This window comes from Elgaria multicarinata, chromosome 11 (assembly GCF_023053635.1).
Source record: "Elgaria multicarinata webbii isolate HBS135686 ecotype San Diego chromosome 11, rElgMul1.1.pri, whole genome shotgun sequence".
In the NCBI taxonomy this organism is placed as follows: domain Eukaryota; kingdom Metazoa; phylum Chordata; class Lepidosauria; order Squamata; family Anguidae; genus Elgaria; species Elgaria multicarinata.
The window spans coordinates 45353083-45374427 of NC_086181.1; the positions used below are offsets into that span (position 1 = coordinate 45353083).

The 21345-nt window shown below is 48.7% G+C and overlaps 2 protein-coding genes across 2 annotated transcripts in view; both read right to left on the minus strand.

Annotated features, from left to right (window-relative positions):
• Window positions 1-2956: 2956 nt before the first annotated feature.
• Window positions 2957-13592, minus strand: TMEM88 (transmembrane protein 88). Its single transcript, XM_063137382.1, has 2 exons — window positions 13287-13592; window positions 2957-5178 (listed from the first exon to the last, which is right to left on the minus strand). The coding sequence occupies exons 1-2, from the start codon at window positions 13557-13559 to the stop codon at window positions 4912-4914; spliced, it is 540 nt and encodes a 179-aa protein (XP_062993452.1). The 5' UTR covers window positions 13560-13592; the 3' UTR covers window positions 2957-4911.
• Window positions 13593-14736: 1144 nt separating this feature from the next.
• The window catches only part of KDM6B (lysine demethylase 6B), a 67874-nt gene continuing 61265 nt past the window's right edge, over window positions 14737-21345 (minus strand). Inside the window, exons 23-25 of the mRNA XM_063138388.1 lie at window positions 21155-21281; window positions 17735-17905; window positions 14737-16666 (exon numbers count right to left, since the gene is read on the minus strand). Of these exons, the coding sequence (XP_062994458.1) occupies window positions 16643-16666; window positions 17735-17905; window positions 21155-21281 (322 nt within the window). The 3' untranslated portion in view covers window positions 14737-16642. The remainder of the gene's footprint in view (window positions 16667-17734; window positions 17906-21154; window positions 21282-21345) is intronic.

Here is a 21345-nt window from a genome sequence, read left to right on the forward strand (position 1 = left end):
GCACAACTTGCATTCTGCTTTTGAATGCAGTTGGGGAGTGGCTTCAGCAATTCTGCAACGTGGGGAATTGAAGAATGCACATGGTCCTGCCGGTGATATGTATGTTCAGTTTACCAGTCAGATCCGAAAGGTGGTGACATACCTTGGAGCCCACCTGTGCTGAGTGACATTTTTGCGGCAAGAGTCTTGCCGAAACCTCTCTGGGAAGAAGCAGCAGCAACTCCCCCGAAGCTGACCTGTGATTGTTCCATCCGGCAGCAAAGCGTCCAGGAAACCGTATCTATAGATAGAAGGGCCCTGTCTCCTTTGGCTCCTCTTTGCTCCCACAGCACAATGGGGAACTTGTGTTAGCTGGTAGCCTTGTTATCTTATCTGAGGTTCCTTTATTCCCAGAACGTAGAGTTTCCACAAACTTCTGGCGCCCAGAGCTGACTCAGTTCTTCCTTTTCCTGTTTGGAACAGGATATTCCCCTCGCTGACCCCCACAGCAATAGTGACAACCTCTCAGTAGGCTGTCAGTGTCCTTTCCGTCTTCAACAGCTGCACAACAGACCCAAAATTCCCTGTTGCTGCATCTCCATGCCAGGAAAAGCATCACCTGCTGAACCTCCGCCTTTAAGTCCAGAAGCTTCAGGAGTGTTTCATAATCAAAAATGACAATTTGCCAACGACGGCCTTCTCTTAAGGCCTGTGTGAGCTGAGTGCTTTCCTATAGCGCTTTTCGTAAGCAAACCCCTTTTACAATCAGCGTTTCTCATAGGTTGCAATTATTCCCATTTCATGGGAGGGGGAAACAGGCTGAGATAGAACTATTGGGACAAGACGTTCTGTGTCACAGGCCTGCTCAGTTCAATCCTTCTCAAAGACGGAACAGATGAATAGGTTTCTAGATATTTTGGGCTACAGCTCCCATAATCCCTGACCATTGGCTGTTTGGCTTAGGCTGATGGAAGTTGCAGTCCAAAACATCTGGAGGCATCAGGTGGCCTGTGCTAGTGGCTTAAAGTGGGTGGGAGCTGTGATTGCCGGATTACAACCCCTGTTCTGTACCGGGAGAAGTCAAAATCCTGTAGCATGACCAGGTGCAAATTCGGACATGGCTACTGTATGTTTCAGCAGCTCTGTAGAAAAGAGGTAGGTTTCAGGCTAGCCTGAGCCACTTTTTGGATCTACCCCAAGTCTTACCAACCAAAGCCAGATGCCCAGCAGGTAGTGGGTAGTGCCAGTCTTCTCCTGCACGCTGTCAATCACATTTATTATGAATATTCAAGTACAAATCTACCTCTGAGTAACTACAGATCAGATATTCTAGCACAAAACTCTAAAATTGGCTGTGAGAGGCACAACCAATCAATAATTATTTTTCTCAGCTAGAGGCAATTTTCACAAGGCCATTGATAGCATTTCCTTATTATTATTATGCTTTACTTGCTATTGTTAAAACCATTGGACGTTAAAAGCCCTCTTCTGCAAGTCACGCAGGGGCCCAGCCGTAGTTCCAGACTTACCTTTTGTTAACTCTTGATGTAGAAAGCCAACGGTCTGGGCATTTCTAGAGAAGTGGCCGTATTAGTCTGTAGCAGCAAAACCAAACGATTTGCGGAGCAGTTTAAAGACCAGCAATTTTATTATGGCAGGAGTTTTTCGTCCCACTAGAATAGGGTGACCATATGGAAAGGAGGACAGGGCTGCTGTATCTTTTAACAGTTGCATAGAAAGCAGAATTTCAGCAGGTGTCCTTTGTAGGCATGCAGCACCTGCTGAAATCCCCTCTTCATCACAACAGTTCAAGCTGCAGGAGCCCTGCCCTCTTTTGTATCTGGTCACTCTAACATAGTTCCTGCAGCTTGAAGTGTTGTGCTGAAGAGGGGACTTCAGCAGGTGCCGCAGGCATACAAATGAAACCTGCTGAAATTCCCTTTTCCCTAGATGAGGGATCCCTGTCCTCCTTTCCATCGGGTCACCCTACTCACATTTAAATTCATAAGTGGCAAACTCGGCGCAAAGGGTCAGTTTCAAACCTGTTACCAGAGCTTTCGGGGAAACGGAAGTCACATATGTAAAACTTATTTCTTCACCATCTGAACATTTTGTGAAAAAGCTGGCCCATGTCGGTGACCTTCCCTTGGTAAAGCCATCCTTCGATTGTCCTCTGGCTTTTTGCTTTTTCCAGATTTCCAACTTAATTTAATCCCTCAAAGTTTGGCAAGTTCTCGTCTTTCCTAGCAAGAGACATCCCCACCTTTCCTTCCTCTGCCTGAAAATAACCACGGAGGAAAGTATGTTACAAACAATACCCCTACCTCAATTCTAGACCACAGATCCGCAGGAATTGGCTTCGGTTGAACGGAGTTCTGATTCTATCTTCTTTCAGAACAAGCCGTGCACAGAGGCCCTGGGTTCATTTTCTGTAAAGTAGACCCCCTGAGAATTTTTGCCTTGTGTATGTTCCCCTGACACCCCCCAAAAAAAAATTCAACAAGGAAAGTTAGATTATCCTCCACCCCTCAAAATACAACCACTAAAAAGTTTGCAACAAAGCTGTAGTCATGTCTGCATATTGACTGAACTGTACAAATTTGTTTCACCTACAATAAATCCATTAACTAAACAGGAACTATGTTTGCAAGAACTCAACATGGCAGGAGGCAATTTGTGGGTGAATGGGAATGGGGGAGGTATTATTTTTTTTAAAAAATCTTTTTTGTAAATCTCCATTAGGAAATTAAGTTCTGCCTTCTACTCTTTAACAGCCCCGATTGTGTGAACGAAAGAGAAATTAAGAAAAAAGTGAGAGAATAACAGTGAAATACTATAAATGACTACTCAGAAGAAAGCTCCATTGAGTTCAATGGAATTTACTCCCAGGTAAAAGTCTAGGATTGCAATCTAAACAGCTTCCGTTCCTCTCTCTCTCTCTATCACACACACATCAGAAAGATGATGACTCCTCTAATATTTATTTGTTTGCCGATATTTGATTGCTTCCATTAAAAAGAAATGTCTAAGCGATATACAAATAATGCAGTATAAAACCATAATAAAATACAGTATAAAATTCAGAAGAGACAATAAGGCAGCAGCAAGGAAAAGACAGACTGTCAGTTTGAGAAGGCTGGTTGGAGCATCTAAATTTTCAGCAGGTGTCAAAAACCCAGGTGTGGTTTTGCGCCTGATTAATTTGTACTGCTGGGGGGGGGGGTTTCCGGAGAGTGGGGACAGCCGAATTCTGAGCCGTCTGGCACCAGGCCTCTGAGATCTTAGGCACGGTCAAGAGGTTATCTCCTGATGTGTGAAACAACCACACAGGACAGTAATGGGGTCAGGCGATGTCTTTGCTATCCTGGTTCTGAGTTGTTTAGGGTTTTGAAAAGAAAAGGAAAGGAACCTCTCGTGCAAGCACTGAGTCATTACTGACTCTTGGAGGGATGCCAGCTTTCCCTGACATTTTCTTGGCAGGCCTTATAGCGGGGTGGTTTGCCGTTGCCTTCCCTGGCCATTATTACCTTTCCCCCAGCTAACTGGGTACTCATTTTACCGACCTCGGAAGGATGGAAGGCTGAGTCGACCCGAGCCGGCTGCTTGAAACCAGCTTCCGCTGGGATCGAACTCAGGCCGTGGGGAGAGTTTCAGCTGCAGAAACTGCTGCTTTACCGCTCTGCGCCACACAATACCTAAACCCAGAGGAGGCTGGTGGCTCTGATGTCAGTGGGACAGTGAATCCGCTCTGGGTTCCAGTCAGAACTTTAAGGCTCTGCCCTTTGGATGGCTCTTCTGACTGACACCTGGAGCGGTTTCACTGCCCACTGATGTCCCCTGCCCAAACCTTAAAACTGGTCCAGGAGCAGGTGAGCAGCCAGTACAGTTCCCTGAGCGTAGGGGTGGTAGTGCTGGCCCTAATCCTCTTCCATCAAGTTTTCTGCACCAACTGCAGCTTCTGGGCCAACCTTAAGGGTGGGCCCAGATACAGCGCATTGCAGTAATCCAGTTTTGAGGTTACCATTGTACAGCCCGCCGTGGTCAAGCTCTCCCTGTCTAGGAATGGCCATAGCTGTTTTACCTAGCTGTAGAAGACACTTGTGCCGACAGCGACAGCGCTGGACCAAGGAGTCCCCCCCCCCAGACTATGCGCTGGCCCATTCAGGGGGAGGGCAACCCCGTCCAGAACCACCGGCTGACCCAGTTACCAGGCACGGGCTCAGCCAATAACTTTCCAGGATTCGGGATCAGTTTATTGACCCTCTTCCAGCCGCCAATGCATCTAGACACTGGTCCAAAGGCTAATAGAGCCTCCACTGAGTCAGGCATGATTCAACATGGACCAGTCATCAACATTTCCTGACCGCCTTAAATCCTCATCCAGCAGCAGGAAGGAAAACATTGCCGCAAAATCTCTGTGGGTCTCTTCCACAGATCAGACATCTTCTCATTGAAAACACTGGGACATGATTTTTTGGTACTGGAAGACACTGGGACATGAACGTTTGTGTCCACTAACCAGCCGGACGTGGGGCTGCTGCTGTTTTCTGGTCATGAGCTGGACAAACATCCTTCCTGGGGATTTTTCCCCCCCTGACAGAATTGTTCATGATCCTTGGAGGGGAAGTCTTGGCATGGGCCTTGTCGCCCTGTTCCCGCTCGCTGTGCTTGACATGCCTGGTCTCCGGTGGATTTGCAATAGCAGTGGTTTTCATGTTCAGGGAGAGTCTGACATACTGTTGCACATGTCACTGTGGTGAAGTATTCGCCCTCGCCTGGAGAAAAAAAAAGGCGAATTCCTTCAAAGCTGGTTTGTTTGGGTTCCTCAGCTGCCGTGCTTCAATCCCAACCCGTAGTCCCATGTGGTTCTCCCTCACCTGGTGACGTTATCATTTCCACCCACCCACCCAGTCCCAAATCGCCTCCTGCTCCTCAAACCCAGACTTTCTCCACCGGGTCGAGATCCCGACAGCAGCAGCAACCGGAGTTGTGGTAATGGGTCACCGGAAGGTTCTTGTAGACGGCTTTGCTGTAGGGGATGAGGCAGTAGCCCAGCTGGAGACGGCGAGCCAGACGGCAGTAGGCAGCTAGCGCCAGGACCAGGAGGGGCACCACGAGGGCGAAGCCCACGACCAGCAGCGCCACGGAGGCCGCGTCATGCAAGTGGGCCGTGCAGTAGCGACCCTGGGCGTGTAAGAACTGCAGCGGGAGCAGGGAGGGGAGAGAAAACACAGCATTTGTGTGTGTGTGTGAGAGAGAGTGCAGCAGGTCACTTTTGTGCAAATGCCAGGTGCCCACGTGCGAAAGGCAAGCGTGCCACCCCCCATGCTCAAAGAGACACGAGCACTGGAGACGTGTTTGCATTCATTTGCCAGGAGAGGGCAGTACGGCCCTCGAAACGGGACAGGAAGTACCTGGGAGAATTTGGGGGGGGTCCATTCCTCTCCCTCACCCTCAAATATGGGAGCTGGCAATGGCGGGTCTCTGTGCCCCAAACGTCACCATCCCTGCCAGAAGCCACCCCTGCATCTTCTCAGCACGCCCACCCTCCAAAAATTTTATTTATTTATTTAAAACATTTGTATCCCGCCCCATATCACTAAGATCTCAGGGCAGCGTACAGATAAAAACATACAGTATAAAACAATAAATATACACAGTTAAAAACAAATTAAACCATAATCCAAGTTAAAACAATATATAATTTAAAAGCAATAGATGCAGTTAATAAAACAGTTAAAACAATGTGCCAGTGAGTTTAACCATCAAAGGCTTTGTTAAAAAGCCATGTTGTTACTTGGCGTCGAAATGCAATCCATGTTGGCGCCAATCGGGCCTCCAAGGGGAGGGCATTCCACAGTCGGGGGGCCACCACAGAGAAAGCCCTCTCCCTTGTCCCATGATAGCGTATATGTTGCATTGGTGGGATGCAGAGAAGGGCTCCTCCAACAGATCTAAGGTCTCGGGCAGGCATATATAAGGAGAGGCTCACTCTCAAGTATCGAGGTCCCAAGCCGTTTAGGGCTTTAAACGTCATTACCAGCACCTTGAATTCCAACCGGAAGCATATAGACAGCCAGTGCAGTTCCTTTAAAACCGGTGTTATGTGGGCTCTGTAAGATGTACCCGCCAGCAGTCTAGCTGCTGCATTTTGCACTAGCTGCAATTTCCGCGTCGTCTTCAAGGGCAGACCCACGTAGAGTGCATTGCAGTAGTCTAATCGGGAAGTTACCAGTGCATGCACTACTGTGGCTGGGTTGTCCCTGTCCAGGAAAGGCCGTAGCTGGCGGATCAGCCGAAGCTGACCCCAAGTACTCCGTGCCACAGAGTCCACCTGGGCCTCTAGTGGCAATGACGGATCAAGGAGTACTCCCAAGCTACGTACCTGCTTCTTCAGAGGGAGCGCCACCTCCTCCAGAACAGGCCACTTATTTATTTATTTATTTATTTATTTATTACATTTCTATACCGCCCAATAGCCGGAGCTTACCCACTTCCTGGACTTGAAGTTTATTATCGAAACTCCCTCTTATGGTGCAAATCCTACGCATGTTTAGACAGGAAAAAAAGGTCCTACAACTCCCAGCATCCCCAGCCGAGCTGGGAGTTGTAGGACCTTTTTTTCCTTTCCAAACATGCGTAGGATTTGCACCCTTAGTGCTGCACCCTTCTCCTTACATTTTGGTAACGGGGTGGGAGGCAAATGAGGAAAGAGAATGGTCCTCTTCATGACAAAAGCATCCCACCCCCACTACAGGAAGACGTGTGGGGTGCCTGGCAGCACATGGATCCTGGAATGTGCGCTCCCCCCCCCCCCCAGCCTGGCCCCACAAGGTTATCAAAAGCCTCCGGCCAGCGCGTCTGGCTTTTATCACTGTGAACAGACCGGCTGAGTTTCCCGCCTGGCAGGTCTTCTTCACCTCTCCTGTTGACTCATTTTAGGCACTGTTCCCTTCCATGTTTTCAACTGCCGGAGTAAATCTACTCTGCCAGTTGTGCTGACTCTTAGCAATCTCTGCGGGCTGCTTCATGCATAGAATCATAGAAAAGCAGAGTTGGAAGGGGCCTACAAGGCCATCGAGTCCAACCCCCTGCTCAATGCAGGAATCCACCCTAAAGCATCCCTGACAGATGGTTGTCCAGCTGCCTCTTGAAGGCCTCGAGTGTGGGAGAGCCCACAACCTCCCTAGGGAACTGATTCCATTGTCATACTGCTCTAACAGTCAGGAAGTTTTTCCTGGTGTCCAGCCGGAATCTGGCTTCCTTTAACTTGAGCCCTTTATTCCGTGTCCTGCACTCTGGGAGGATCGAGAAGAGATCCTGGCCCTCCTCTGTGTGACAACCTCTTAAGTATTTGAAGAGTGCTCTCATGTCTCCCCTCAAACTCCTCTTCTCCAGGCTAAACACGCCCAGTTCTTTCAGTCTCTCTTCATATCTCTCACCTACATTATATGCTTTTAGACGCCAGGTGAAGACCTTTTTATTCTCCCAGCATTTTAACAGTCTATAAATAAATTTTAACTTGGTGTTTTAAATTTGTAATTTTGCATTGCTGCTGTTTTTATCTGGTTGAGCTTTTATATTGTATTTTATATTACGTTTTATACTGTTTTGTTTTATACTTTGAAGGGTTTTAATTTTTGTGAACCGCCCAGAGAGCTCCGGCTATTGGGCGGTATAGAAATGTAATAAATAAATAAATAAATAAATAAATAGGGCTTTGTTTCCAGACCCCTGATCATCCTGGTTGCCCTCCTCTGAACACGCTCCAGCTTGTCTGCGTCCTTCTTGAATTGTGGAGCCTAGAACTGGACGCAATACTCTAGATGAGGCCTAACCAGGGCTGAATAGAGAGGAACCAGGACCTCACGCAATTTGGAAGCTATGCTTCTATTAATGCAGCCCAAAATAGCATTTGCCTTTCTTGCAGCCATATCGCACCTCACTGGGTGCCTGGCCTGCACATGCAGCGAAGTGAGATGGTAGAGTCCTGACAGGATAAACTGTACCACTTCAGGCTGCAGGCAGGCAGAATGGGTGTGATTGCTTGTTTACGTGTTGTTGCACTTAAAAAAACTTCTCCCTAAAAGGAGAAAGCTAGCAGAGCAGGGGCCCAGCTTGGCTAGACCCTTCTTTTTTTACCTGTTAGGGAATTTTTGTTTTCTTTTCCATTCCGTAGGGCAGGGGGCAAGCAACCATGGAAACAGTGCAGTTTAGTGGTTAGAGTGCTGGACTGGGACTCGAGAGATCTGAGTTCGAGTCCCCATTTGTTCATGAAACTCAGTGGATGATTTTGTTCTGACTTTATACTGTTAGTTTTACCCTACCCAGTGCCTGTTTACCCTACCCTGTGCCTGTTTGCATTCTCTTCCCCTCCTTATTTTTATTATGATTTCATTAGAATGTAAGCCTATGCGGCAGGGTCTTGCTATTTACTGTTTTACTCTGTACAGCACCATGTACATTGATGGTGCTATATAAATAAATAAATAAATAAATAATAATAATAATAATAATAATAAGCACCAGGGCTTCTTGCAAGAGAAGAAAAAAGGCAGGATATGAATGTAATAATAAATAAATAAATAAATAAATAAATAAATAAATAAATGATTCTTCTATGTTTTGGACTACAAATCCCATAAGCCCTAGTTAGCATGGCCAGTGGATTGTGAGATTTGAGGTCCAAAGCATCCAGAGAGTCCCAAGCTGTCTCTCCTTGCCATAGGGCAGGGCCTTCTCCGCTGTGGCACCCCGGCTGTGGAACGAGCTCCCCAGAGAGGTCCGCCTGGCGCCTACACTGTAGTCTTTTCGTCGCCAGCTGAAGACCTTTTTATTCTCTCAGTATTGTAACACCTAAATTTAAACTTTGCTGTTTTAATTCTGTATTTTAATCCTATATCAATTTCTGCTGCATGGTTTTATCCTGGTTGTGCTTTTTATACTGTATTTTGTATTTTTAAACTGTTGGTTGTTTTATTACGGTTTTAATTTTTGTGAACCACCCAGAGAGCTTTGGTTATTGGGCGGTATAAAAATGTAATAAATAAATAAATAAATAACTCATTGTTATTTATTACGGTCACAGACCAGCAAAATCAACACCAAAACATACAAAGGTTAGATAAAAAGTGACATAAAAACAAAATGGAGCTTAGTGGGTTGCTTCTCTCAGAAGGATTGCAGCGTTATTTTTCTAATTTGCACTGAGGTCATGAGAAACTTAGAGACCCTTTCAGTAATATGGGAGGACACATCCTTTAAACAGATTAATACCAACGTTGTGGGGCTACATCCAGAAAAGGCTGTTAATAAAGGAAAGATTAACTTTTTTCTGCATTCCTCATACATGTTACAGTGCAAAATGACATGTTCCACAGATTCTATTGCTCCAGAACAGCCTTCCTCAACCTGGGGCGCACCAGATGTGTTGGACTACAACTCCCAGAATGCCCCAGCCATTCTGGGAGATGCAGTCCAACACATCTGGAGCACCCCAGGTTTAGGAAGGCTGCTCCAGAACCACAGGGACATATCTGTTCATTAACCGGGATCTTACTAAATCGTCCTTCTAGTAATGCTGATGGCAACACTTTAAAGCAAGCAAGGGTAAATTAGGGTGACCCTATGAAAAGGAGGACAGGGCTCCTGTATCTTTAACAGTTGTATTGAAAAGGGAATTTCTGTAGGTGTCATTTGTATATATGAAGAACCTGGTGAAATTTCCTCTTCATCACAGCAGTTAAAGCTGCAGGTGCCCTGCCCTCTTTTGAATCTGGTCACTCTAGTATAGCTCCTGCAGCTTTAACTGTGGTGATGAAGAGGGAATTTCACCAGGTTCTTCATATATACAAATGACACCTGCAGAAATTCCCTTTTCTATGCAGCTGTTAAAGATACAGGAGCCCTGTCCTCCTTTTCATATGGTCACCCTAGATAAATGCTCTCCTATACTTGGGAATGGTTAAAGCATACAAATATGAAGCTGCAGTGAGCCCATAGTTATTAAAATTATTGTAGAGCAGCGGAGAGCAAGATTTGTTAGCAGCAGTTCTTAAATGCTATAGATTTAGATCTATTAGTGTTTGAACAACAAGAGATTGGGCCTTCTGGGGTCCATCCTTGCCCATGACTCCCAGCCTAAGTAGCTTCTCCTCCATCTCTCTCATCCAATGAGTGACATCGGGATCTGAGAGCAGTAAAAAGAGATAGCTACCAGGAGCTGGAATAAATCACTTCTTTCAATCCAATGGCTGAATTTTGTTTTGGAGATCGGGGAACAACACACCGACCCCTCATATTTTCAACTTCAAACTCTTACAGCCAGTAACTAGCTCGTAGGGGAGACATTTCAAACCTTTTAGAACGGGGAAAAGATGGCACAAAACCAGAAAAACCACCCATTGATGGGTGCTTGGGGGAAAAGGCGTACAGGTTTCGTGTCTCCCCTTCAAGAGCCATAGGGAAATGCCAACACAATTCAACACAAAACTCTGAGCCTGCAAATACCGGTGCCGTTGACCGCAGAGTGACCAATTCCTCGAGGAAAAAGAGCATGCAGTGTTGCGCTGGAAATGAACACCTCCACGTGACACACTCCCGAGAGGGGGGAAATGTGACAAGGCCCACCGGAGCTCACCACCAGCGGCTTAATCCTCATACATTCCACAGTAGCTTCCCCTCCTGCCTCTTAACACCCCCCCCCCCCCAGGGAAGACCACCCCAGAGACCCACAGCTGCTAGGCGAATGCTGGAGTTGAAGAGCTGGTGAAGAAAACAGGATTCCCAGGACTGGAGGGCAAGGAGCAGGGTGGATCAGCGCCCCACCACATTCCAGGCCTTAAAACAAACAAACCCAAAAACAGTTTTTTGTGTGTGTGTGAGAGAGAGAGAGAGAGACTATTCCTGAAATAGAGAAAACATGCCGGCATGGGGAAGGATAAACTCTTAATTTTAAAAGGAAAACTTAAAAGGCATGCGTTACCGGTCATCAGACTTACTGCTAAGCAATGAAACATCTGCCAGACCTTAATTTGAGCCAGGTGTCAGTGGAGTGCAATGCTAAAGCATGCGCAAAGTGCTTATTCTGAAGCACATATGTGTAACTGCAGACAGCTGCTGCAGCATCTAAGCCGTCTCGGCTTCTGGCACATCTTGTTTAAGAAATTACAATCCGAACCTATGTCCAGAAATTCAAAAATATTTACTGGTTTAATAGATTGGCTTGTTTTCTGCTTGAAATGTATCAAAGTGATACATTTTGCTCAAGAGAACAAAAAGCTATGTGCATTAAAAGAAGAGGGAACAGCTCCTCCCTAAGAGCCTAGTTCCAGATGTCCAGGTGAGCCCCCTCCCTCTGCCACAGAGTCCTTACCTGGACAGAGTCTAGTTCACACACACACACACACACACACACACACACACTCAGTCTCCCCTATCTGTAAAATGGGCATTTCACAGAAGAAGGCTTTTACAACAAAGACAACGAAGGGTATAAACTAGGGTGACCATATTAAAAAGGAGGGCAGGGCTCCTGTAGCTTTAACAGTTGCATAGAAAAGAGAATTTCTGCTGGCGTCGTTTGTACTCAGGCAGCACCTGGTGAAATTCCCTCTTCATCACAGCAGTGAAAGCTGCAGGAGCCCTGCCCTCTTTTGTATCTGGTCATGCTGGTACAGGTCCTGCAGCTTTAGCTGTTGTGATGAAGAGGGAATTTCACCAGGGGCTGCGTGCGTACAAAGGACACCTGCAGAAATGCCCTTTTCTATGCAACTGTTAAAGTTACAGGAGCCCGGTCCTCCTTTCCATGTGGTCACCCTAGTAAAGCATGTTGTAGATTAACTGAAGAGAGGTGTGACTTAGGCTATGGGTTCAGGCAGGCTAAGAAGCTGTCTGATCAGAACAAATGGGGGGGGGGGCTGCTGCAAAGGATCCGCTATCAAGGTATAAAAACCAATACTGGACGCATATGAAGTTAGCAATTTGTTTAACTGATTGAAGTGAACTTAAATAAAGGAAGTGGGCCAGGTGGCTACCAGGAGCAGGGCCTTCTCTACTGTGGCACCCCGGCTGTGGAATGAGCTCCCTAAGGAGGTTCGCTTGGCACCTACGTTATATGCTTTTAGACGCCAGGTGAAGACCTTTTTATTCTCCCAGCATTTTAACAGTCTATAAATAAATTTTAACTCGGTGTTTTAAATTTGTAATTTTGCATTGCTGCTGTTTTTATCTGGTTGAGCTTTTATATTGTATTTTATATTATGGTTTTATACTGTTTTGTTTTATACTTTGAAGGGTTTTAATTTTTGTGAACCGCCCAGAGAGCTCCGGCTATTGGGCGGTATAGAAATGTAATTAATAAATACATAATAAATAAATTCTCTTTCCTCCTAGGAAAGGCGCTTGTGCCCAATTTAGCTGGCAAAATCCCTACCGTGTTTTGGGGGACGCAGGAGATTGAGGATACCAAGAATCAGAGGTGCCAGAGAGTAGCTTTTTCCGTTCGAGGTCGGTCACGCCAAGAGCTTTTGGGGGGGGCAGGTTTTTTGCAAGCCGGGGAGCTGAAAACACTGCAGAAAACCCCACCTTTGAAATGAAGCAGGCTCCTAAACTGTATCGAATTGTAAACTAACTAACTAACTAACTAAAACTAAGTAACCAAGAGGTGCGGGAGCTGGCTGAGATTGCACCGCTGGCCTGGAAGTCTTCCTTTATTTCTTATGGCAACCCTGAATGGGTTTTAGCCAGTTACAAGTCATATATAAAATCAACTGCAACAAATACATCAATACATCTATTACATAATATTCTTCCACATATGGCTTCCATTTGAATTATCATAGTTTCTTCACTCCCAGGTCATAGTCTGTTTGGGGGGGGGGTCCTCTGGGGAGGGGAGGATCCCTGAGCCTGTGCAGAGTGCTTTCCCCCCCTCCTCTTTCTTTTAACATGCTCCCAAGTTTGGAAACAGGTTCTGGGGCGGAGACCCTTCACAAATGAACTCTTGGGAAATGCATCTTAATACCCTACACCCCACCCTTGTATCTCTCATCCCCAACCCTGGCAAAAGCCCCCACTTCTAATATGCAAAACCTCCCCCCCCAACACAAAAGCAACAAGATCAGAAGACCCCACTATCATTTGAAGAGCGCATCAAGGGGTGTGTGCGCGCACTTTGCACCCCCGATCCCTTTCCCACCCCACCCCCCAATACTTCTGACAACCCAGCCCTTTGCAGCCCCTGCAAACTGGGAGGTGTGTGTGTTGGGGGGAGGGAGCTAGAGGTTCCCTCTAGAAGGGGCGCCTACCTTGGAATGGCACAGGAATCCGAACCCCAACAGGACCCCAGCAGGGAGCAGGATGAGTCCAAAGACGACCCCCACCAAGAGCAGGTTGAGAGCCCCCACCAGCAAATTCTGGACGGTGACCAGGACCGCGCAGGCCCAGCAGTCCAGGGAGCCCCGCAGCTCCAGCGCCCCCTCCCCAGCGTAGGGAGGGGGCGGCAGGGGGGCGCCCCCCGGGCGGCTCTCGTCCTCCAGGGACCCCGACCGGGCTTTGGGGGCGCGCGTGTCCAAGCCCATCGCAAGGATCGCGCAGCGGCTTTGGCTGCACGACGCCGCCTCGCATCCTTTATAAGCGCCTGCCCCCCTCCCCTCCCCACCCTCCTGCTGCTCCTGGCCCGGCCTCCCTCGCTCCAGGATCGCCAAGGAATGCAGCCCCCCTCCCACCCCCACCCCAGGGGCTTCCTCCAAGCTCTCCAGACCTGCCCACCCCAGGGATGCAGCAGGCGCTGGGCTCCATCATGTCCCGGGGTGGGGGGTGGGGGTGGAGGAGGGGGGGGTCCTCCTGGGACTCAAATTCCAAGGATGCTTCTCTTTTGCAATGACTCCACCTCCGCACGCCTCTTCCCCCACCCCCTGAATGGTCCAGGAACCCCCCCCCCCAACAAGTCACAGGCCAGACGATGCTGGTAAAAAAGTAAAAAAGTGGAGGGAGGGGGAAGTGGTGGGCGCAGTGCAGCCCCCTCCAGAGTGTGGAGTGGGTGGGAAGGGGTCTGACCATGAGGCTAGGAGGGGTGAGTGGTTTGGGGCAGGACAGTGGGCAGAAAGGTCTGAGCTGGCCCCATCCAAATGAATGGCAGGCATGCAAGCGTGCCAGCTAGCTGCAGATCCTAATTTGTGGTTGGGGGTCCCCAAGGGCGGGGGCTTCTTTGGGGAACCACCCACCCACAAATTAGGTGGGTGAATCAGAATCCCTATTGAAAACAACCCAATGACAGCCCACTCCCACCCCCACCCCCATCCCTTCAAAGGCCCCAGGACAGCACTTTTCAAACCGGACAAGAATCACGCCTTTTAAATCTCCTACTACGTTTCTTAACATTTCCCATCCTTAAAAAAAGAAAGGAGAAGCCCGTTATTAACAGCTGAGCAGATCTGATTGATATTCTTGCATCCCCTACGGAAAAGAAGGAAAACAAGAGAGAGAGACTAGTTTCTTTTATCTCTGTGAGTTAATTTAATTTTTTTTTTTTTACATTTACAAAATAAGATTTGCTTTCTTCTTGTCCTCTACAGTACAATAAGAATCCATTTGTGTACGTGTGTGTTGGTTTCCAGAGTAGCTAGATGTTCATCTGTTTTATTACAGTGTGTTTGGGGGGGGGGAGGGAATCTGGGAATTAAAAAGTGCAGTTTCGGAAGGAAGAGATTTTTTACAATCTAGGGTGGGGTGAGATTAAAGGAGGAAATTAACAGATGAACCAGAATCAAGCATTTATTTCCCCTCCCCACCCCCAGTGAGAAAACTGAGCACCATGTCAAGGAAAACATCGACAGACAAAAATAAAACATTTAGAAATTCAATAATAATAATAACAATAATAATAATAAAAAATTCCAGCGAGAAGCCAAAAAGGACCGACAAAAAAGAAATACTTAAAAAATAAAATAAAAAATAAAACAGATACAACATTGTAAAATGCTTTTTTTTTTTTACAAAAAAAAGAAGAAAAAGCTGGATCAAACCCGAATAAAGGACCAATAAATAGAGAAATCATTACCAAAAATAGACATATAAATTAGAGAGAGAGAGAGAGAGAGAGAGGGAGGGAGGGAGGGAGATCATTTACAAATTGCAAAACAGTTCTGAGGCATTAAAAAAAAAAGTAGGGGGAGAAAAATTACCCCAAATTTGAGACACGTTTGTTTTAAATGAAATAGGAGTGAGAACGGTAGAAACCACGAAAAGCATGCAGCATTGAAGGAGGCCGGGGCAACAAATTGAGCAAAGGGGGAAATAAAAGGTTAACGTTAAGGTTTAAACGATTTTATCAGCTACAGGTGAAGAGTGGGAAGGTATTTAATAGTTAAGGAGGATGAGGAGCAGAGTTTACGATTCATCGTTAGGGTGCCCCCGACCGGATTGGCACAGGGGGTCATACGTGAGCAATGAGAATCCCTAAGGAGGTTGTGGCAGAGTAGAAATAACGCTCCCTCCGCCTTTCTGCAAAAAGAAAAAGGAAAATCTCCCATCTACCTGTGCGTCTGGTCTGGGGCAAGCACCATACCCTTTGCGCTAGGGTTATATTTTCACCATCCCAGCTCATTGCACAGGGATTCGTGTCCTGTGCTTCGCACAAACATTTCGACTGGACTCGGATATTTTTTTTTTATGTTTTGTGATTTTTGTTTTTAAAAGCAGTTTCTAATACAAACCAAGATTTTTTTTCTTCTTATATTTATATATATAATATATAAAAGGATGTAAGAAATCAAATGTCCATCAGAATAATTAAAAACCACACGCGCAAATCGGGCCCCGTCCCACCCCGCCAATATATATAAATCAATGTACACTCTCCCACCCCTCCCAGACAAGAAGTTCACCCCGAGAGAACTGAACCCATAAAAGTCCTGTGTTAAGAAACCCGTATTAATTTTTTTTTTTGCTTGCTTGTGATTTTGTTTTCCAAACTCTCTCTTTTTTCTTTTTTCCTTTAAATTTCCAACGAGAGAAAAAAAATGTGATTAAAAGGACAAACAAACGAATTTGCGCACCCCAAATGCACAGTCTTCTCCCTGGTCCGCACCTTCGTTCTCCTCCCCGGTGAGGGAGAGAGAGAGAGAGAGAGAATAATAATTAATGCTCTTGTGAAGAAGGAAATATTTCCTTCCCTTTTCATCTGTTCATCAAAAGCCCCCCCAATCCTTGTCCAAGGGGAATCAGGCACGGTGGAGTTTGACACAAAGCGAGGAGAAGGGCCCCACTCCCAGGGCGTCCAGAGAAAGCCGCCTCGACCTTTTTGGCCGGTTTCGCTGCCCTTTTGTGGTTGTTAATTCAGGTTGTTGTGTGTGTGTTTTTCTTCTTGTTGTTTTTCTTAATACAAAATCAGCACCACTCAGGAGGAGGAAATGAGGGTTCATTTTGAAGAATAAATTAAAAAGAGTCCGTTGGGGGAACGTCTTGTTTTGCCAGTTCTGTGTTGTCCCAACTCAGGGCAGGCATGAGTTAAGTGAAGGGGTGGAAAACAGAGGCTCAGGTGCTATTAGGGAAGGATCGGGGCCAGGCTAGCGCCACCCTCCTCCACCACACACACGGTGAGCAAGGGAGAGACCAGCGTGGAGAGACAAGCCCAGACATCCGTGTCCGGGCGTGGTATGGCTCATCTTGAACTTGGTGATGCAGACTGCCAAGAAAATGTGGGGGGAAAAGAGGCGTTAGTATGGGAAATGACTTCCAAATGCTTGCTGACACCCCTTTCCAACTCCCCATCCCGTCCTGGGTTAGATAAACGTGGTGAAAGGCACCGGATCATCATAATTTCGCTCCTCCCTAAGGGGAGAGCATTTGCCAGACAGCCTCTTTGGAGTTCCTTGAACGGCCCTGAGGTGTCTTGAAGTTCACTGGCAAAGATTTGCTTTCTTCTGCCCACAGGGGGCAGCTGCCTGTGTGTTTCCACCGCTGTAAGTCTGTAAAGCTCCAGTTTTACAGACAGGGCGGAGAGGGCCGGGGAAGTTGAAATGGCAGAGAAAAGGGGAGACGTGATAAGAGGGTTACAAAATCGTGCGTGGTGTGGAGAAAGGGGGCTCTCTCAGAATCCTAGAAACTCGGGGTCACCCCGTGAAGCCGATGGGTGGGAGATTCAGGATGGATTAAAAAGGAGGTGCTTCTTCATGCCATGGACTCACTACAAGAGGTGGTGGCGACCGCCAACGTGGATGGCTTTAAAGAGGGGGTTGGACAAATTCATGGAGGAGGCAGCCATCGATGGCTACTAGTCGCGGCGGCTGAAAGTTTTCGCCGGCAGCACGCCTCTGTACAGCAGTTGCGGCCGGGCCGGGGGGGGGACACACACAATGGGGAGGGTGCTGTTATGCTCATGGCCTACGTGTGAGCTTCCCCGTTGGGCCTAGAGAAGTCTTTGGCCTGATCCCAAAGCAGGGCTCTTCTTCTGTTCTTGCGTCCCTCCCAACCAGGGCCGTCCCAAGATAATTTGCTGCCTGAGGCAAAGGACAAGAAGGTGCCCCCTCGCCAGCTTGCAGACAGAACTGAAAGCCGAACCTTACTTTAACACAAGTGATGGGAGAGTTTCCTTCGCTACGGGCTGTATATTCAGGGGGTGCAAGACAGGTTGTCCCTTGGATGCCGCCAGGATCAGCCAGGATCCCACCGCTGCCCCTAAGCGTCCTCTGCCTGAGGCAGCTGCCTCATCCTGCCGAAGGGCAGGGCCGGCCCCCGCTCCCCACGTACTCACCAGGGTGAAGCTGTCGTAGATGTGTATCAGTTCTTCCGTCTTGTACTGTTCGAGCACCACGACGCCGTGGAGGGAGGAGCTCCGCTTCCGGGCGCAGGCCTCACAGTGCACCAGGTACGTGTTCTTGCCGCCGTTTTCGCTGGTCACAAAGAGGATGTTGAACACCTCCACCTGCGGGGAACACGCGGACGTGAGCGCCTGCCCCCCTGCAAGGCGGCTCGCCCCCTCCCCAAGCGATGTAGACGTGTTGGAGAAGGGCGGGAGCCGGGGAGCACCAGCCGTTAGCCTGAGGGAGAAAAAGCGGCCACCTGGGCGGAGGCGGCGGCCAGCTGTGAAAAGCCCCGCCCCATAATCCCCCTCAACTGCACCCTCCAAACCGTTCCCGCTAAACGCAACGCCTTTTCCATCACGCCTTTGCAAAACATCTCACAGGCCCCCGCCCGTGTCTTAAATTTAAGCCATGAAAATGCTTTTCTAGCCCCCTTGGCAACTTTTGGAAATACTCAAACCCCCTGCTTTGGGGGTCCACAAAAGCATTCTTTTTCGTACAACCCCCCCTCCGCCCCCCATCTCATGCCATGGGAAGAAACTGCTTTAGGCTTCTCATAGTTGAGATGTGAGACTACCGCTCTCAGCACGCCCCTGCCGCATCTGGATGACACCCTTGTCAGGGCCGGCTGAGCGAAACCCTCCAAGGACCCAGACTTTCGCCGGACCTCGCGCGGAGCGCCACGGACACAGCCAGCAGCAACGCCCGGCGGCAATTCCCAGCCGTGAGCCCAGGACCGCCGGCTGGCGCCTGTTCGCTGTGCCCACGCCTCGCCTGGCGTGTCCCTTGGGGATGGCTCGGCGGCGACCAGGCAGGCCGAAAAAAGAAGCCCTGGGCGGTAGGAGCCAAGAAAACGTGCGAAGGCTACGGCGGATTTCTCACGGCAGGGCGCGGTGCCGCGCCGGGAAACAGGCAGGGCTGCAGGATCGTGGAAGAAGCACACGGACGCAGAGACGAGAAGGAAGGGCTTTTATTGCTGCTCTGACAAATTCCACCCACTCAAACCCACCAGCGGTTTCCACACACACACACACACCCGGTCACAAACGCCATTGACGCCATCGGGGCCCTCACCTTCGCGCCTCCGCCCTGGTCCCTTCCCCAACCCAGTTGGGAACCGCCTCTTGGGTCCTGCAGGGCTGCCTTGGGCACAAAGGCTTGCTCCAGAGTAGAGAGGGAGTTCGTCCGGCCGTGCTTGGCCTCTGCCTAGCTAAAGGGACAGGTCCTCAGATCTCGCGGTCTTCAAGGGATGCCCATCACAGCATCACCCCTGCGCCTCATGGAGGAATCACTCACAGGGGGCCTGGCTGTTGGAGCAGGGAGGTCAAGCGCTGGCATCAGTTTGGAGCTAAAACGGACTGCCTGATTGTTGTGGCAGGTGCCTTCTTTCCTGCGTCCAGCTTCAGTAGCCTGTCCGTCCTTCCGTCCGTCCGGCATTTTAATCCCCGACATACCGTTTGGCTGAACTGACCTCTTCTTATTTAGCTCAGCCCCAAACCTGACCTCTTCTCTTTTATCCACGCTGCCATCCCCCTGGCCATGAAGTTGCTCCACATGTGTTCCTGGTTGACGAAGGGACGCTGCTCAGCTCTTTCCAAGCCCAGCCAAGTCACGGTTTAAGTCTGAGTTTAGTCTCCGAGTTAGTCAAGTCATTGTCCCCAATCCTGCAAGAGCCTGCTCATTTTCTACCTGGCTCGGGTAAAAGAAACTCTACCAATGCCTTTCAAGGCATTTCAGGGCTGTTCAATGAACTCTAATGCACTCTCCAAGGAGGCTGGCTGGCAGGTATTCTTTAGGCAATAACTCAGCCGCAGCGTGACTGCTTCTATGCTCCCAATATGTCTCTGTTCTGCCATCTCCCTGCCTCTCCAAGCTACTGGGAACGTGCTCCCGGGTTTAGCTGAGTCGCCGTTCCATCCGCTCCTAAGCTGCTGAGTCGCAGCTCCATACTCCCTAGGTCATCCAAGTCACTTCTGCCTTGCTGTCCTGCTGAGTCGTGGCTCTCCTAACGGCCCGCTGCGCCTTCCGCTACACTTCTCCATTTCAGAAGCTTCACTGTCATCTCCGGAGTCTTCCTGCGTGCACCAACCACGCTCTCCTCGCTGGCTTGGCCCAGGCCTTGCCCCATCCTCGGGCATCTTCTCCCCCTGTTCTAATTGTGTAGCCGTGGCTCCTTCTGTAAACCAGTTGGTGAGGCCAATATTTTCTGTTTTGTTTGCATTGCATAACAATATATGTTATTGCTTATAAATGCTGAGTATGGTGTTTTTGAATTATTTTCCAGCGTCATACTGAGGAAGAATCTTCGAAACAGCAATTAGTACCGGACTACTGTTTATATAAAAGACGCTTCATGTGACTAGTTCACTATATGTATAGTAGATGTTGATATTGCAGGCTTTGTTGTGAATGTTAGTGTGAACATCCTAGAAATATTGCTTATGTGCCTGTTCTTTGTACATTTGTAAAGTTTCTGAATTATTCATCTATGAAAGTTGTTTTGATGTCTTTGTGGTTTGAGTGTTATCACTCTTATTATACTGTTGATGTTTCCAACCACAGCCTCCTCTTTTCTTTATATTGTAATTATCCATTTCAGCCTCGGGGTGCTGGGAAAAACCCCGTTCGAGACTCTGGGTCAGCAGCGGTGGCTTTAGCCAAGCCGCTGGCCGGACTCTGGCGACGGCTGCATCTTCCACCCTTCCGGCCGTGGACGCACTTTTGCCTTCTCTTCCGTTGCTTTTAAAAACACGCGGTTTCATACTCACTGTTTCAGCCTGTCTACTCTCTTACGGCCCGCTTCTCAGCACTGTCAGGCATGAAGGAGGTGCGAAAATCCCAAACTGGAGGTGGGACAGGAGGTATTTTAAAGACAAACAGGCCTCATAAAACACTGCTCACACCAGCGGGCCTAGCGGTAACCCCTGTCGGGCACCTAAGGCGGACCCCTCCGGGTGGCAAAGTCAGTGGCGGGGAAGGAAAGACGGAACGGGAGAACCTGTTGCTCGCGTCCCGCCAGGGAGCCCGGAGGCGGATCGCCGGGAGACTGCTGGAAATGTGGACCACGTCTGAGGTGAGGCACAGTAACAGCACATGAGTGTAGAGTGGAGGCAAAAGCGTTTTGGCATTCTGGGCCTGGCGCTGCCTCAGAGCAGGGAGCGCCAACCTACAGTGCAGCTCCGTGGCACAGAGCCACTTGTGGAGACGTGGCAGACGCCCACTGAGAGCAAAAGAGAGATTGACAGAGAGAGAGAAAGAGACACAGAGAGAGAGAGAGACAGCGTGTGCACACCCTCACCCTCTGGAGTTGGCATGAGCCCACCGTGAGCCACTGTGGCAAAGGAACGGAGAGGTCACCAGAGGAAACTTACGTCACACTCGTTGCAATAGTACGCCGGTTCATCCTTCACCCGGCCCTGGTAGGCAATCTTCTTCCCAGACCGCACGAGATTCTCGCGTTGCATCTGGCAGTGTTTTATAGACTGCATCAGACAGTACCTGAGAGAGAGAGAGAGAGAGAGAGAGACAGGTGAGCGCACATCTACCGCAGGGAGCCTTCAAC

Excerpts from the sequence above, each read along its gene's own strand:
- TMEM88 (XM_063137382.1), bottom strand. The coding sequence starts at position 13,559 with ATGGGCTTGGACACGCGCGCCCCCAAAGCCCGGTCGGGGTCCCTGGAG. Across the intron at positions 5,179-13,286 it reads GATTCCTGTGCCATTCCAAG|TTCTTACACGCCCAGGGTCG; the intron begins GTAGGCGCCCCT and ends CTCCCGCTGCAG.